The following is a 19,310-nucleotide window of genomic DNA, read 5'->3' as shown; positions in this document are numbered from 1 at the left end:
CAACGTTAGGTAGGGTCGGCACAATATGTTTTTCACCTCAGCATCTCGAACAAGCCTACTTTCGTCACTCCCTGGAGTGACGAAAGTGCGACTTTCCTCACTCCAGGGAGTGAAACAAAGTAGGTTTTTAATTTAGTGAAGGCCATAAACTGCCACTTCATACTTCGGGGTCTATTACAAATTCGAAATACATTATGTTCCCAATACTGAGGTGAAAAATTATATGTGTCACACGAGAGCAAAGTTATTTTACATCTCGTGTTTTTGAGTACGCTCAAGATTCTAACTTAGAATCTCGCTTACTCGGGACTCAAAATCAACACTCGCAAGAAAAATCAACTGTCCTCTCTTGTTGCATAAATAATTATTTCTCTTCCATTCTCCTCTATCTTTCGTCACCTCAGCACTCACTCCTTTCTTTCTCATACCCTCTTTCACACAATCCATCCATCGTTTTTTGGGTCTACCATTCGCTCTCCGTCCATCAACATTCATCCCTAATATTCTTTTGCCTATAAAGTACTGAAACCACTATCAAAATAAGTAGTAGATAATGGATAAATGAAAAAAAAAAAAGTTATTTTAGTTCAAAATAAGTTCCTTGAATAATGTACCTTGAACTATAATCCTGTCGGTTTCCAGGTTGAGATGGTCTTCCAGGTCATCTTCGTTTTCTTCGGGTCTTGCCGGTTCCGGCTCTTCCGGTTCCATCTCTACTATACTCTCCAACTTTGGTTTACACTAGTAGCGGCTAAGGAATATATTCTACGTGTTTTAAAACTTACACATCTTACTTACGTTATTTTACTTTGTATAATGATAGACAAAGTCACATTTTACAGTCGAATGGTTTTAAAATTGGTCCCTATCGCTCTTTAGAGGGCGCTGAATGTATTAAGCGTACGGTCCATTAGAAACATTTTGATGGCGCTGACGATATTTAGGGCAAATACATTTTTGAAACCGGCACTATAATATTATATTATTACTTCTATAACTAATTATAATATTAGTTGCAATTGTCGCGCATTAGACTTTTCGTTTGTCGCGACACTCGCGGCATCTAGTGTCACGTAGCGGTACTGATAAAATCCGCTACTTGATGCTGGATGTCGACTACGAAAATAAGCAATATTTTGGTTACAAACATGTCAAGGGGATAAGCCATCGATGCATTATTAGTCTATGGTACAAGTATGTAAATCAAAAGGATACATGAATGTTCATCTTCCCCTGCCACCGCTTCTCCAACGCCCTCAGCAGCGCGTGCAGCTTGGTGCGCGGCGACAGCTGCACGCAGGCGCGCGGGTTGTGCGCCGCGGCCTGCACGCGCGCCCACGCGCTCGCCGTGCGCGCGCGCAGCGACACCGTGGCCAGCGCGCACACGCCCACCGCCAGCGACCGCTCTGTATATTGTGTATGTAATTGTGTTATACATGAATGCATAGAGTAACTTATACTAGAGCGGTACTGTCATAGTCAATTTTGTAACCCCAGTAAATTCACTGCCATCTGTCGAGATACTTTAAAACTAAAAATGAAGATTTATAAAAATACGATAAAATGTATTTAAATATGGATAAATGATTTTTTTTATTTGCATTAATTATTTTTATGATTTTGACCCATGTTCTTTCACTGATATGCGTTGAAATTGTTAAATAACAAACGGAACCGTCAATGCCATCTATACGACACTAGGCCAAAGCTAGTAGCGCCCTCTGAACGAGAATCAAATTTTCTTGATTTTCGAGGCACGTTTTTTCCTTAGACTGTATCCATCTATTACGGAGTTATATCTATCTTTGAGGAATGTAAGGTGCAATTTTGAAATCGTCGCGCTCCCATACTATATTTATTAGTACGGGAAACACATGTGTAATGTATGGTGACCGCGAGTTATCTTTAATACTACATTTACATTTACGTAGCACCATATCTCGTGTACTATTGGGCTCACCTGTGGTTTGGTGAATTAAGTTTATCGGTATTGGACTTATCTGCCGTTTAGCACCAGTTCTTGTAATACGCGTAAGTCTTCTCACAATGCCTCGTCTTTGATGAAGTATAAAACTATTACTAAAACTAATTGTATAAAACTCACCTGTAATCTAATTGAGCCTCCGCAACGCACGGCACATAGGAGTCCGAACACGGACGTTCCTACCACGGTGTCGAACCACCATGCTGCCTAAGCGGCACCATCGCGTGTAGACGCGCGCAAATCTTCTCACAGTATTTCGTGTTTCGTATATATCTGTATTTAACTCACCTGTGATTTGATTGAGTCTCCGCAGCGCACGGCACATAGGAGTCCGAACACGGACGTTCCTACCACGGTGTCGAACCACCATGCTGCCGCTTAGCACCATCTCGTGCAGACGCGCGCAAGTTTTCTCGCTTACTGAGACCAGCTTCTTCCTGAGCTCACCGTAGTTGATTAAAGCGTATAGCTCTTGGGCTACTTTCTTCACGTCTGAGAAAAGCAAAAAGACACGATCAACGAGCTGATATATCTTTATAAACATGTTTTCTTTGAATGTGACTTCGCTCGTCGAAGATCGTCGAAGAAAGCAAGAGTAAATTTTAAGATAGGTAGGTACGATACTATTACTATGTCGGATCCACGTTCTTTAGAATGCGATGTATCGTGTGTTGATGAAATGACATCAACAATTGAGTTGCCTTTTCCAAAGATAAAGCTTGTTGAAACGGAAAATTAAACAATAAGTGAAATATACTAACTTTCCCCAAAATGCACATGTTTCGACAGTTTATGCCAAGTCCTGTAATAAAAGTGGCTAACTTGCGTCTTCGTCTTCAGATTGACGTCTGGCATGCCTTTCTTCTTCATCTTCGCACATATGTGAGTGGTGATGGCATCGAAGTCTTTGCCGTACTCGTTTAAAGCCTCAAAGAACAGACTCTTCTCGTCAGCCGACCAGAGAGCTTTGGGCATGCGCTGTTTGACTGTGGGGAATTTTAGTTCTTTCTCGTCGATTTTGCTTGGAGTGTCGCATTCTGGTATATCTGAAATGAAGGGCAGTTCAGTTTAGCTTGGTGTTGTGGGTTATTTGTGTACTGTAGTGTGCGGTAGCATTGAAGATGGTCAGGAACATAGGGCAGAGACCTGCTGAAGATCGTGATGGGTGGAAAACTTTGTGGAGAGCTTTGTAATCAATTATCAGCACTTGGTTTCTAGATCTGGCCTTAAACTACGCAAAAAGCCATCACCCTAATCTCTTATTATATATGCCACAAATGCAGACGCAAAAGTTATTCCCGCATTGGCTTCTGGCATATAATCACAGATGTTGTCCAGGGACGTATGGACGCTGCTGAACTCATCTGTCTAGCTGTTAAAGTTGCTATACCTCTCTTGTCAGGATCAGGCACTGGTTCAGTCCTCAGCTTCTTAATGACACGGGCGCTGGTGCGTTGCTGCTGCTGCGTGGTCAGGGATCCCAGCAGCTCGCTGCTAGCGTGCGCGGCCGGAGCAGCGCCTGGTGACATCGCGCTGTCTTTTGTGGTTGCCTGCAACAATGGAAGAATAACAGTGAGGGTAGGTTCAGAGGGGACTCTAGCACAAAACTCTCGAATCAAGAGCAACTAAGACGGCGGTGCTAATAGGTTTACTAAAAAGGCTAGTGTTGCACTCTGGCGGCAGAACATTGCAGTAATACCCCCTATTGTGCGCATACGCAACAATAAACCACAAATGCCCGTCATTGACATCCTAAACGCCATCCGGCACTAAAACCTATGCATTCAGAGATGAAAACATTCGATTAGCTCAACCACAAATTGAAAATATTGATTATCCTATAGATTAAAATACCTAAAAGTAGGTAACTAAAATGTATAAGTTATTTTATTTACAATTATTCCCTTAATTTAATATATATTAAATTTACACTAGGTGTTCTGTACAGATTTAGTTTGGGATTGGGAGGCATGACCGCTTATCCCTATCCCTACTAATATTAGAGGTATAAAATGCACTGCTGAACCGATTTAGATGAAATTTGGTGTTTTAGTAGTTTGAGGCTCGGGGAAAGGGGATCGTTTTTATTAATCATCATCATCATCAATCCAAACATATTTAGCCTGTTTCGATTATTTAATGTGAGAGCAAAACTAAAGATTATATTAGTACCAACCACTGTGGTACCAACTACATAAAGTTGATATAGGTTCTTCGCAATGGCATAAATAAAAGCTGAATACAAAAGGCCGTAAAACAGTTTTTATCTTTTATACATGGTGTGCTAGGAAGTGTCGGGCAAAGCAAGCTCACAATATGTCATAAAAGACCTCGCAACGTCAGCGCGCGATGTATTATACTCATTAAGCTTATTTATTTATCGGAATCATTAACACATTTAAAAACATGTGCTAGTTTTTACTATCATGATTGTTTTTGAGTAGCCTATGTTTATTTTTCCATCCTAAGTAAAAAAAAAACTCTTAAGAAGGTTATTTATTACACTAACTTTAAAAGAATCAGAAAATTATGTGAAGTGACGAAATATAATTGGCCGCCACACTGTCATATTTAGTCTTATTTTATATACCTGTACCAAAAATTCAAGTTACGAAACCATATGGGGGTGATTTCAATATTTTCAATAGCTTATTCATTAGCTCTATCGTTTTATCCTCGCTTTCTGTGATACCTTGTATATGATAAAGTTCTATTTCTATATTATGTTATTATACTTATAGCCAAAAAGTGCTTACATGATATCTATGATGACAGCCAAGGAAGTAAACAGATAAAACGGAGCATTAACAAGCATCACAATGGCTACCGTTCGGTTATGGTAACAAAGACGCAAATATGTATGTAATATGTATGTCAGCCGCGTCGTGCATACATTACCAATATTACCATTCGCATAACGGCCGTACGCGGCCGCGCCATATAAACTGTTCTGAAATTCTTGGCCAAGGCCACAAGGCTAACCATTTTCAATCAACCTATAAGCTATGTTTATTGTTGTTTACTTTTAATGTTTATTGCTAACGTTTCTGATTAAATACCTTTAAATGTATGTAGTGGGTAAAGGGGTTCACTCGTGGTACGATTCATCTTTAGGGGCTCAAGTCGGCGAAGGGTCTCACTATCCACATTTCAAGAAAACAAATGTCATCTGCTCTTATCTATTATTTTCTGAATGACAGCCTGCCTATCACATCAATTAGTAGGGGAAGATGGACCCTTCCCACTTTTTAGATTTAGATTTTTCATAAATTGGTCTTTAAGATAGATTGCTCAATTCAATTAGTTATTATAACATTCTGCGAAAAGTTAGAAATCTATAACTTTTGTAATAAATGCATGAATTTAATTTTAGTAGAAGCTCTCGAATGTACAAATTTACCCCCCTAATATATACATTATTATCCTCGTGATCAGAGTTACTTACCATTAGGCAATAGTTCCATAATATTTTAACATTATATTACTTTACCACAAAACATCTGGGAATATGGTCCGAATATTTACTTTGAGAGTGCAAGAACATTACTTCCTCTCATGTCGCTTGCGACGGCTGCATTGGCGGCTAACTTCGTGGACACCTGACTTACCATCGGCTACTTAAACACACAAAGCTGTAATTAATACGCTGTTCTGGGGCCCGTTACTCAAAAGCTTGTAGCTTGTAATACAAGTGGAAGTCCCTTTCTAACAAAAGCTGTCAAAAAGTGACATCCGCTTGTATTACAAGTTACAAGCCTTTACGAAACGGGCCCCTTGGGTCCCGTTTATCAAAAGCTTGTAGCTTGTAATACAAGTGGAAGTCCCTTTTTGACAGCTTTTGTTAGAAAGGGATTTCCACTTGTATTACAAGCTACAAGCTTTTGATAAACGGTCCCATGCTGTAAAAGTGTCTGTTGAGGCTACCCCGTGTCTGAATGGTGCCAATCTTCCCCTACTCATTAATTCGTTCGCTTACTCATTTTAATCGTCCATTCACTGAATGGACATTGGATGTCCAATGTCCATTCCATTCAGTGAATGGACATTGGACAGCCAGCAGCTCTGGCCCCGTAGACAACATGCCAATCGCTAACGCTCCGTTGCGAACGAAACACAACTGTCACTGTCACACTAATATGGAAGAGTGATACAGAGACACAAAGCAATTCGATGGCGAAGCGTAAGCGATCGTCTCCTTGGCTAGGCCGCCTGTTCAACCTTAGCTAGTTAGCTTCTGATTCTGATAATTAGTTTAGGTTTCTAAAAACCCTGACACTCGATACTTACTGCAACAGATACTTCGACGGAAATACTCATAAGTACCTAGGTACTAGGTACAGTGAGCTGCAAAAGTGCATACCCACTTTATAAATAAAATCCATTCAAGTTCCTTTGCAGCTAGGTGGACGTACAATATTTTAAATTCATAGTCAGTAATTTCTATAACCTTGACCACGAAAATGGCACCGGACAATATTCTACTATACATATTAGTATATTCCGCCACCTATAATGCACCATAATCATACTGATAATATCGAAGTTAGTAATTTATACAACATAATACCTAACCTAACATGACCATTTATTTTAATGACTGAGAGTGCCTCCATGGTAACTAAAATATTTATTATATGTTTTTACTTAATTTGGTTGATTTATTTTTGTAAAACACAATTCGTCGTCTTAACAAACAAAACACACAAGAAGTAGGTACAGGTACCTAATAAATATCAAGTTAATATTAATTTATTTTCTTTGTGAATTGTGTAGAAAATTCATGTATTGGGTTCCTTGTGATTTGTGATGGAATAACTGAGCGTAAGCGTGAGCGAGATGGGTGTCCCAGGATCGCAGATATCATGTTTTTGAGTTATAATTTTTTGTAGGTACGTTTAATTAAAAAAAGTAATCGATAAGTTTCCTCAAACATGATATATTATTGCAGATGTTTATAGAAGCAATTTTCATATTTTTAGCTTACTTACTTACTTACTCCTCCGGCGTAGCGACCCAAAGTGTGTCATGGCCTCCAACACGACAGTTCGCCACTGATCCCGGTCCTGTGCAGTTTCTCGCCAGTCTTGGACCTGGAGCTCGCGCAGATCAGCGTCCACCACATCCGCCCATCGGTACCTAGGTCGCCCGACCGGGCGGCGTGCTGTCGGTTTTCCCTCAAACGCTCTTTTCACCGCTCGATCGTCTCCCATTCGCTCCAGATGGCCGAGCCACCGAAGCCTTTGCGCCTTTGTCACACCAATGATGTTTGGTTCAGCTTGTTTATTGTTCAATTTCGGCGTTTTTGCGGATTCTCCAACTGCCATCGGGTCTGTGCGTTGGACCGAGGAATTGGATTTTTAGCTTAAAGTGCAAAAATTTATACACACTTTTAAAGTGCATTTTAGATCTATTAACAAGTGAAGTAATTCCCAGAATTAAAAAAAGATGTTTACAGAAATGGGAATACCATTTTGGAGAACAAGCTTTATCAAGGGGTGTTGGAATCTGGTACAGAACAATTCAAGATAGACCCTTGTGGATACCCTGGTTTGATTCTGCCAACCTCTCTAGAAAAGTGTTAGTCTCAGCTTTCCGAGTCCGGTCCGGACACATCCCTACAAACAAATTTCTGTGCATGATGGGTGTTAAATCGTCACCACTGTGTGCAAACTGTCAGAAGACTGATGACTTGTCTCACGTGTTGTTGAAATGCGTCCGGAATTCGGACTTGAGAAAAAGAATTTTTGGTAGTCTGGGCTCCATGCACAATGGACAGATCAATTGTTGGTTGGCAGAGCCTATATCGGACAAAGCAATCAGTGTTTACCACTTTATTGACCTCTCCCTTGAGTAGGGAACTATGATAGCACCCATGAGGCTGACATGTTCACCTAGAGTGTCCAAAGCCTCCATAAAAACCACATTAAAAAAAAAAAGATCTATTAAGTTTCCTACCGTTATTTGAAGCCTATTTTATTATATTTGACGTAGCGATTCTTTATTGGTAGACACCTATCGTCATTTTTACTTCCACCCGCATTTTACATTCTAGTTTTACCACGACCAAGGCGAACTCGGCGCTAACGCGCGCCGTCTGCCTCATTGGCGTTCTGTTTGTCGGAGCGTACGGTTCACCACAAAAAATTCTTAGAAATGCTGAGATTCTTAGATTTTTTTGTAAATACTAATTTAAAGTATTTTTAAACGGTGTTACCGTTCGATTGTAATTTAAATATTTTGAAGAACCAAAAAGGTGCAAAAAGGAACCCTTATGGTGCGACTCTGTTTTTCTATTAAGCGAAAGTCAAAAACTCGACATAGGCCTCAAGATTGCTCATTTTTAAGACAGCTGTATTGTGATCCAAAAAAACGCTACGACTTTTTAAAAACTGCGTTTTCTGAACCTACTGCACTTTAATGGAATCTAAAATGTACGGTCAGCATCAGCATCAAATAGCACAGTGACGGCGAAAGTGATCAAATATTTAGTAACACACCGTACCGTTTGTTACCATAGAAATAAAGATGTGTTCGCATACATATATTTGACCATATTGACCGTCACTATCTATGAAGAAATCACCCATTACCAGTCCACCGGACGATCAGTTGTTCGGAACTTAGGGTTACCAGATACAAATTTTGAATTTCCTGACAAAATTCCTCAAAATTCCTGATTTGCGAATATTTTTCCTGACCCTCATATCGGGATTTCAACTTAAGATATGTCATTGATTAAGTTAAGTTGATTTAATTTGTTTGGGTTTCAAAACGGTAGGTATTGTACAAAAGTATATTCGTATTCCGGCCGCAATCCTGACAAACGGCCCTGATATGTCAGGAAAATTCCTGACCTCTGGTACCTAACCCTATTCGGAACTGTCAAATTTTTGTTCTAACTGACATGGACAGGCCGATATCGTCCGGCGGACTGGATTGTGTTATATGAAATACTGAGCTTTTTTTACAATTCTAACTGTAATAGGGTCTGGTCCGCAGTACTGAACAAAATTAAAACCGGTCGTGAGTCTGACTCTAAATAAAAGAAGTCACAGCGTGCTGCGTCAAATGCGTGTAGGTTTGGAAGTTTCGGAAGCGGAACCCTCGGTGAGCGAGTACGATTCGCACCTATACCGGTTTATTTAACGAGACAAGATACTATTATTTATAAAGATATTTAATTTAACACGTGCGTGTATAATATACGACACTTCTTATTTGTAATTATTTCCAGACATTACAATTTAAATCCTCCAGCCTAGAAGGTAAGGTCGACATTTGCATGGATTATTTTAGTGCAGCTTTACTTAGTATTTTCTTGGTGATTAAATTGTAATAAAACTATAATCACCGATTATAGTTTTATTACAATTTTATGGGGCCAATGGCTTGATAATAAGAATAAAGTAAGTAAGCTCTTTATTTGCGTTAAATGCGATTAACAAAAGGTCTTAAACATTATAAATTAAGAAAGTATCACACATTTAGCTGAATTGCAGCATGAAAAAATATACACCTAAATCTAAAACCTCTCACAACATGCAATATGTACACAAGTTATATACAAGAGTTGAGAGCAAGAAAAACAGAATTTAAATCATTAATAATTTGACTATTTTGAAATCTATATTTATATGAATTGTAAAAATAAGGCAATAATAAGCGTTTGATGCGTACGGTAAGGGCCACTTGCACCATTACTAACCCGGGGTTAACCGGTTAAACCTGGAGTTACCATTGTTACCAGTACAATTTGACACTGGATTAACGGTTTAACCGGTTAACCCCGGGTTAGTGGGATTGTACAAGTGGCGCAGACGGTCAAGTAGATATATATTTCCGTGAACACCGAAGTTCGCAAATCGCAGGCATCTTTCTCTGTCACCCTTATTACGCCTTAATTGGAGTAAAAGAGATAGATGCCTGCAAATTTGCGAACTGTAAAGAGACGAAAAAACAAACAAATATTTATAGTACAGTCGCCATTAGATATATCGGAGCGGACAAGGCGTTCACAAATATCTGAACACGCCTCTATTGTCAAGGCGTTAGAGTGCGTGTTCAGATATTTATGAGCACTTCGGCCGCTCCGATGTATCTGATGGCGACTGTACCCAGAGAATTTTCAAATCGAGGATAACGCCTATAATTTTCCTTATGACCCCTCTTACGTCAACATGCATAACTTTAATCGGTAGTTTAATTGAGGAGCACTGGAGCATATTTCCAAAAGGTCACATTTCTTATTTAATTCGCATTGGAAATTCAATCTTACGGAGTAAGTAATAAGCAATAAGATATAAAAATGTTATGCCTCAATTGTCTCTTAATCGGTTAATAGGTACTCGAATACGTTACCCGTTAATTAATAAGTAATCCTATTTTTTTTATCAATGGAATTTTACTAAATTAATTATCTTACTATTTTTGTTGGCTTATTTATAAGTAGTTTTAGGCTGATTTAGGCGGGACAAATGAGCCTGGACTAAAATTTTATCCATTAAACTGTCCTTTGTACATGCTTAAAACATAAGATGCGGTTTGGTTTGTTGTACTTAAAATATTATATTACTAACGACCCGCCCCGGCTTCGCACGGGTGCAATGCTGATGTATTATACATATAAACCTTCCTCTTGAATCACTCTATCTATTAAAAAAAACCGCATCAAAATCCGTTGCGTAGTTTTAAAGACTTAAGCATACATAGGGACAGACATCCATCCAGACAGTAGGAAGCGACTTTGTTATATACTATGTAGTGATTTTTATCACATTTTTATTTTATTGGAATGAACAGATAGACACAAAAATGTCACTTTCTGACACAAAATTTCACTCTCCTTCCATTCACTACTCATTGGCCCTTTTCATCCTTACCTAACATAAAAAAAGTTTATTTTTAATAGAACAAAAATAACAGAATATTTCAGGGTTCTCCGAGGCTTCACCTGATCGCGGGGCATTTAAGGCAGCAGTATAGGTATTTAAAAGTCATCGTGTAATTTACACATATGCAAAAGTCATTTGCCTACGAGTACGCGTATGCATGAGTATAATTCTTCTCGAGTGTTAATGATTTTTTATCTTTGGTTGGAAAAAATGTTTAAAAAGAAAAACTTGCTTTGTATACTTTTGGCAACAATATGCATTTAAGGCGGTTCCCTGCAGGGACCGGCCCGCTATCCCTTATCGGGGTTTTATAAGGGTATTGCATAAGGCTTAACTCACCATACCCTTTGCCAGACGAAACCCTTTGTATTGCTTTTAAAAACCCTTATATAAAGCTACCACATTTGAGTAATCGGTAGCCCAAATACCCTTACAAAACCCTTATCATCCGCTCACCAACACCTTGCATATTGCTTATAAGGGTTAGCCTTATAAAGGGCTTCCCTTTTAGCATATAAGCGTGCTAATTTAAGTCGTCTACCTTGTTTATAAAACACACATTACTTCGAATCCGAGCGATCGTCGGCGGTGACGGCGGCGTTCTTTGACTAGGCGCGTATTTTCTTTCCTTTTCATACACTACCGTAGATATATACCAATCCTGTCTCTTTCACGCAAAGGGAAACCTTTATAAAAAGCGCTTAAAGATAAGGGTAACCCTTATTAAGAGCTAGCCTTATTTTTGGTTAGCTTTTCGGTAAGGGTTAGTCAAAGGTAAGGGTATGAATGGGCTTGCAGTTCAAAAGGGAAAGTCTTTCAATGTGTTAGCCGTGTTTAAGTGTCGCCCATTGAAAGGGTTTTATCGCGGAAAGGGTTGTCCGGTCCCTGGTTCCCTGAGCCAGAAGGCGAAAAATCTCCTTATATGATCCTGTTTTTCTAAGAGGCGTTGATATTCGTAGAGTGGAAAAAATATATGTAGTTCTTGACCATATTATCTTTAATATCATAGCTTCCGATACACGAATTATGACACTTTGCTCGATACAATTAATTCCCAAAGTAACCTCTAACTCGGACTTTTAATCCAACTTTACTCGGTTATTTATTATGTGATACTATAAACAAAAAAAGAAGAAAAAACAATCTTAACTTAAATAATAATTTCATAGCTTTCGAATTTCGATATTGTAGGATAACGTTTTTAAAATAAATAAAAATCGACAAAATTCGATCAAAATTGACACTTGGCGCGCATGATCTTTCCCGTTCTTTCTTGCGAAATGTGACAGAGACAGCGGCAAACCGATGGAAAGATGCTCTCGACAAGAATTACACTCTTTATCCAAAGAACGCCCTATGGCATAAAATTGGCTTCCTGTATTACGCGTTGTTTTCTTTAACAAAACCTGTTTTCTATTTACGTCCAGCAATAACATATACTTATTTAGGTATTTTTTTTATAAATAGTTCAAGGTTCATTAGGTTCAAGTATTTTGTTGTAAAGTCTAAGTCAGGTTACAAAAACACGAGCATTATATGCGGTTTTTTTTTAATATGGTGGTGGTAAACAACCACTTAAGGTAAGAAATAAGTACAGCAGCGGCACACAACACATAAGCGTAGCCGACACATTTTTAAATTAATCCGAAATCCTAAAATTAAGATTCTACCTATCTGATAATTAACTAACCCCACCATTACACATACGCATTCCGAGATTATCATTACTTAATTATAATAAAGTTTACAAATTATCATATAAGTGTTCTTTAAATATTATCAACTTTGAGATGATGATGATGATGATGATGTGTCACAAATCAGATGAAGTTTTTTAAATTTTTGTCAAAGATGTCAAAGTACCTATGTACTTATAAATCATTCACTAACCCGGGGTTAACCGGTTAAACCTTTTTTTTTCGTAGGGGTAAATACATTTACGTATCTTACCCCCGAGCTGCGAAGGCACGTTGGGGATGGGGTGGTATGTGGGACTCGCTCGGGAGAGGGAGACGGAGGGGAGGAGAATACCCACTAACTTCTCCTGCGGCATTACCCTCTGCCGTTATTGGGGAGCATCGTGAGGTCACGAGTATTCTATCACGATGCTCCCCCAAACCGGTTAAACCTGGAGTTACCATGGTTACCAGTAGGTACAATTTGACACTGGTTTAACCAGTTAACCCCGGGTTAGTGGGATGGTGCAAGTGGCGCTGTGTTTTACCTGTACACATTGATCATACCACCTGCCGTACATAAATGAAACACCCATATTTGTATAATCGCTAATTGTAGATTCACCCGCAGCGTGACGTCGCACAATAATAACATTAAACGAGACTGAACGATAAAAACGCCGGCAGGACAAACGCGTGCGCACTCAGCACGCACCGCTTTGACTGGAGCGTTTAAAAAAAAAGCATTTAAAATACTGGCCACTCACAAACATATTTTTTTAATTTACACACTGGCCAGTTATAAATGTACAATTTTTTTTAATTAGAATAAATTAGATTTTAGTGGAGTGTAAATGTCGGTGGTAAAATTAGGGTTGTTTCTGATGGTGTGTATGAATTTGATGTTATGTGAATCCCAAGTGATAAGGAAGGAGGCTACTATGACAGTGGTAAGTGATATATTATTATTATAATATAGCCTTTTACTTCATTAATAATAGAAGTTACATAAAAACCGGCTAAGTGCTAGTCGGACTGGCGCACAAAGGGTTCCGTACCATTACGCAAAAAACTGCAAAAAAAACACGTTTGTATGAGAGCCCCACTATACGGCAACAGAAATACATCATCTGTGAAAATTTCAACTGTCTAGCTGTCACGGTTCATGACTTTCATGAGATACATCCTGGTGACAGACGGACAGACAGCGGAGTCTTAGTAATATGGTCCGTTTTTACCCTTTGAGTACGGAACCCTAAAAAGTACATGCAAATTTAAACGTTTAGGCATTATTAACGACCTTTTAGCGAGTGAAGCCCTCTTCTATTTTTCTCCATGTAGTTCTATTGTTTGCCGTGGTCATCCATTTTACCTGCTATTTTATTTAGAGAAAATAGCAAGTGATGTATTAACCCTTAAATGCATAATGATGTATATATGCATCGTATATTTGATGGTCCGTGGCTCAATATGCAGCTATCCAAAATCACATTTATTACTTTTATACAGCATGACACATCTATTTCAATTTATTAAAAAGTTATACAAAAAATCATGCATTTAAGGGTTAATATTACATACTAATTACTTTGCCCGCGTAGCAGTTCAGGGGAATATATATATCCGGTTGAAAAAATAGCTTTTAAATACACACGCGCACTGAAAGAAATATGCAAACATTTCTTTCAGTGCAACAGTATTTGTTTTACAAGGGGGCAAAGTTGCTGTTTAACCACTGGTGATAATATTGATACACGAGCAAGCGAAAAATTCCAAACTAACCACGAGCGTAGCTAGTTTTCTTCACCACACCAACGCGAAGAAGAAACCTAACTAAGGGTCGGTACAGACAGACTGCAACCCGACTGCAACTTGTATGGGAACTGCACGACGACGTGGCAGTTGACGTGCAGTCGGTATGCAGATCCCATACAAATAGCAGTCGGGTTGCAGTTTCCATACAAATAGCAGTCGGGTTGCAATTCCCATACAAATAGCAGTCGGGTTGCAGTTCCCATACAAATAGCAGTCGGGTTGCAGTTCCTATACAAATAGCAGTCGGGTTGCAGTTCATATACAAATAGGAGTCGGGTTGCAGTCCGTCTGTATCGGCCCTAAAACATTACCTATCAAATCCAAATCAATACTATGAAATATTTATCATTCAAAATCATCATTTAAAAGTCAAGTACACCAAGTAACATCAAGAAACAACTCAAAATTTGCATCAAATTACTTTGCCCCTTGTGTAGATAAAACGCAACTTTCTCATCTGTTTTTGATTTGAAGAATAAGGAGACCTTTACGAGCTGGCGAGGTGAAAAATATTTTCTACAATGGGATTCGAATTCGAAACTCGTAATAATAAGTTTTTGGCAAAAAAAAATATTTGGTACAAGCTTTTATCGCTGACTGTACTTTTCTTTCCACAGACAACTAATACTCATCGAGACAATTCTAAAAACCCCAAACACAATTAGGTTTCGTTGTTTTATCACAGAGATCCCACGGCCACCTCCCGTCTCCATCATCAGATCAGCTCGATGGTACCATAATATTGCATTGTCACCCGACTTACATATGTATGCAAATTTTCAGCTTCATTGGAAGTCGGGAAGTGGGTCAAACTTGACGAAGATTTAAGCCTTACAAACTTACATACATACATTGCAAGTTAATAAAAACCTTGTATAAATAAAACGATTGTAAAAGGTGACAGATTTATATAATTCATTGAGAATTTTATACAATTATGCCATATAGATTATATGGCAATTCTGGCAATATTTGGCCACTGCATGACTTTAAATGTCATACGTCAAATTTCGTGATATGGTGACAATTATGCCCTCCAAAAATGTCAAAAAATTATGTAAAACGGCTAACATGATCGTTATCTTCTGACCGTATAATTGAGAGTCATCAGTTGCAAGTTCAAATGTTGCCCGATTAAAAATACTACAATGGCGAACAATTATCATTACCCGGTGACAGTCTCGTGTCAGCAATTATATTCTATATCATAGGTACAGTCGCCGTGAAAACGGACAAGTTTAAGTACCTGGGATCAGTACTAGTACTGCATGAGTCCGGGACTATTGACCACGACATCCGGGCGCGAATCAGCGCGGCTTGGTCTAAGGCGGGAGGTCACAGGAGTCATCTGCGATCGCAGAATACCGCTTAGACTCAAAGGGCTAGTGTATAAGTGCATCACCCGTCTTGTACTACTTTATGGCGCCGAACTGTGGCCGGTTCTTGGACGGCACGTTCAAGAGCTTCGCGTTACAGAGATGAAGATGCTGCGGATGTAGACCGGTCGTCGATGTTTGTTAAGTTATTATATATATACATATATATATATATATACATATATATATATATATATATTACTTTTGATGCTGATAGTACCATCGTCAACCCAGTTAACACTACAACTGGCATAGTTATATACATATATATATATATATATACATATATATATATATATATATACTACTTTTGATGCTGATAGTACCATCGTCAACCCAGTTAATTAAATATAAACTTTATTACGACGACGTAAGGTGCACCGAAGGTCAGTTAAAAGTTGACGATGTCAACACAGTTATCCGATCGTTTTTCAATCTTATTATATATATATACGTGAGACCGTAGTGTTGGATGATGCTGGACATTCTGATGTTTTGAAAAGATGTGTCCCGCCGAGTTTGTTGCCGGTCCCATATTGGGATACCCTCCTACAATTTAGGAGGGAATTAAATCTTCTCGGGTCCGTGGTGTAGGGTTGGAGCCGGCATAGTTTTTTTTTTTTTTTTATCGCGTATATATATATATATCTTTACTTGAAAAATAATTATAGTGTATAACTAGCCTTATGAACCGATTTTGCATGTACAACCAGCCTTAAAGTTTGTAGTCTATGATTGTTCATTATTTTAGTATGTGGGTATTTTTGCATTTTGTAATTTTTCCTCAGTCACCCGTTGACCACGAACGCTGTAAAGAGTTCGAAACGTCGGGATGTATTATAAATTCAATATACGCGATATAATCCGTTTTCATAGTTTTATTTCATGTATGTATCCAATTTACATTTTGTTACCTCGCCTTGAAATAAAGAAAGAAATAAATAAATGAAGTAAAAGCTAGACAAACTGTATATATACAATAATAAGACTTTATGAAGAAACGGGTGAGATTAGTTTTAAGAAGATTCCGGTTAGAAATAGGACAATCACGGTACCTCAAAATATTAACAGAGTTAAATTTATTTTGATGACTCCTTTAACGCCCGTCAGAGTGGCAGCGTCGTCTGTCGCCAGAATGAAAAAAGAACGATCTAGTTTTAAAACCATATGTGCAACAAACTGCTGCTAGATATGTAAAGGACCAAGAGGAGCATGCCAAAAGAGGTAACCAATAAGTTAATAAAAGTTAGCTGAAAAAAATACTCAACGATTTATTGACGATTGAACCCATGTTCCGGCGAATCCCAATGATGCTTATGAAGGAAACTTTTTCGTACAACACTTCCATTCAGTCGTATAGATGTGACTTAGGACCAAAGAATTGTACCAAAAGCCAATTTTTTTAGGAAATACTTTGTATGGCAAAAGGAGTGGCTGCAAAATCGGGAACAGCCGTAGTATGACTGGCCGCGAAAAATCTAAGAAAAAAAAATTCTGTTGTCGTAGGAGCAAATTCGGTATGAATCTAATAAATTAATTAACTTTGCGACTATACTTTCAACCAAAATCATTACTTTTCATATTTTGAAAATAAATTTGTCTCTTTACTTCCGGGACGCCCCATTATTTATGCTAAATTGGTCGCGTTGATATCTCCGACCTTGAATGTGCTACACAATTATACGTAAATTTTCTGGTTCCTGATAGTCCAATTCTCATTAATGTCATTATACGGTCAAAGCTTTACGAATACCTATGCTTGCAATTCAACAATAGGTACCAATTTTTTTTGGAGAGTGCCATTAAGTATATGACTTTTGAAATAAAACTATGAAAACGGATTATATCGCGTATATTGAATTTATAATACATCCCGACGTTTCGAACTCTTTACAGCGTTCGTGGTCACCCGTTGACCACGAACGCTGTAAAGAGTTCGAAACGTCGGGATGTATTATAAATTCAATATACGCGATATAATCCGTTTTCATAGTTTTATTTCAAAAGTCATATACTTAATGGCACTCTCCAAAAAAAATTGGTACCTATTGTTGAATTGCAAGCATAGGTATTCGTAAAGCTTTGACCGTATAATGACATTAATGAGAATTGGACTATCAGGAACCAGAAAATTTACGTATAATTGTGTAGCACATTCAAGGTCGGAGATATCAACGCGACCAATTTAGCATAAATAATGGGGCGTCCCGGAAGTAAAGAGACAAATTTATTTTCAAAATATGAAAAGTAATGATTTTGGTTGAAAGTATAGTCGCAAAGTTAATTAATTTATTAGATTCATACCGAATTTGCTCCTACGACAACAGAATTTTTTTTTCTTAGATTTTTCGCGGCCAGTCATACTACGGCTGTTCCCGATTTTGCAGCCACTCCTTTTGCCATACAAAGTATTTCCTAAAAAAATTGGCTTTTGGTACAATTCTTTGGTCCTAAGTCACATCTATACGACTGAATGGAAGTGTTGTACGAAAAAGTTTCCTTCATAAGCATCATTGGGATTCGCCGGAACATGGGTTCAATCGTCAATAAATCGTTGAGTATTTTTTTCAGCTAACTTTTATTAACTTATTGGTTACCTCTTTTGGCATGCTCCTCTTGGTCCTTTACATATCTAGCAGCAGTTTGTTGCACATATGGTTTTAAAACTAGATCGTTCTTTTTTCATTCTGGCGACAGACGACGCTGCCACTCTGACGGGCGTTAAAGGAGTCATCAAAATAAATTTAACTCTGTTAATATTTTGAGGTACCGTGATTGTCCTATTTCTAACCGGAATCTTCTTAAAACTAATCTCACCCGTTTCTTCATAAAGTCTTATTATTGTATATATACAGTTTGTCTAGCTTTTACTTCATTTATTTATTTCTTTCTTTATTTCAAGGCGAGGTAACAAAATGTAAATTGGATACATACATGAAATAAAACTATGAAAACGGATTATATCGCGTATATTGAATTTATAATACATCCCGACGTTTCGAACTCTTTACAGCGTTCGTGGTCAACGGGTGACTGAGGAAAAATTACAAAATGCAAAAATACCCACATACTAAAATAATGAACAATCATAGACTACAAACTTTAAGGCTGGTTGTACATGCAAAATCGGTTCATAAGGCTAGTTATACACTATAATTATTTTTCAAGTAAAGATATATATATATATACGCGATAAAAAAAAAAAAAAAACTATGCCGGCTCCAACCCTACACCACGGACCCGAGAAGATTTAATTCCCTCCTAAATTGTAGGAGGGTATCCCAATATGGGACCGGCAACAAACTCGGCGGGACACATCTTTTCAAAACATCAGAATGTCCAGCATCATCCAACACTACGGTCTCACAGTCTATGTCTCGCTTGCTCCTTTATCAGGTGGACTACAGGATCCCAAGCTGGTGGTAGAGAAAAGCCATCTTCCCTATTAAAGTTTGGATATTTCTTAATCTCAATGGCCTCGCGCAGCATTCTGGGTATGTAACGCTTCTCCTTGGCAAGAACCAGAGGCTTATCAAACTTGATTGAGTGATTGGCTTTATCCATGACA

At 38.2% G+C, this 19,310-nt stretch overlaps 2 protein-coding genes across 2 annotated transcripts in view; one reads left to right on the top strand and one right to left on the bottom strand.

Moving 5' to 3' along the window:
• The window catches only part of LOC134747103 (protein cramped), a 67,271-nt gene that overhangs the window by 20,782 nt on the left and 27,179 nt on the right, over positions 1-19,310 (bottom strand). The window contains exons 3-7 of the mRNA XM_063681673.1: positions 3,375-3,534; positions 2,746-3,030; positions 2,273-2,476; positions 1,216-1,406; positions 615-741 (exon numbers count right to left, since the gene is read on the bottom strand). Coding sequence (XP_063537743.1) covers positions 615-741; positions 1,216-1,406; positions 2,273-2,476; positions 2,746-3,030; positions 3,375-3,534 — 967 coding nt within the window. The remainder of the gene's footprint in view (positions 1-614; positions 742-1,215; positions 1,407-2,272; positions 2,477-2,745; positions 3,031-3,374; positions 3,535-19,310) is intronic.
• LOC134747116 (lipase 1-like) overlaps positions 13,343-19,310 on the top strand; it is a 31,773-nt gene continuing 25,805 nt past the window's right edge. Inside the window, exon 1 of the mRNA XM_063681694.1 lies at positions 13,343-13,501. Coding sequence (XP_063537764.1) covers positions 13,406-13,501 — 96 coding nt within the window. The 5' untranslated portion in view covers positions 13,343-13,405. The remainder of the gene's footprint in view (positions 13,502-19,310) is intronic.

This window comes from Cydia strobilella, chromosome 14, assembly GCF_947568885.1.
Source record: "Cydia strobilella chromosome 14, ilCydStro3.1, whole genome shotgun sequence".
Lineage (NCBI taxonomy): Eukaryota > Metazoa > Arthropoda > Insecta > Lepidoptera > Tortricidae > Cydia > Cydia strobilella.
The sequence above is the reverse complement of the archived record's forward strand: the minus strand, read 5'-3'. Positions and strand labels throughout refer to the sequence as shown.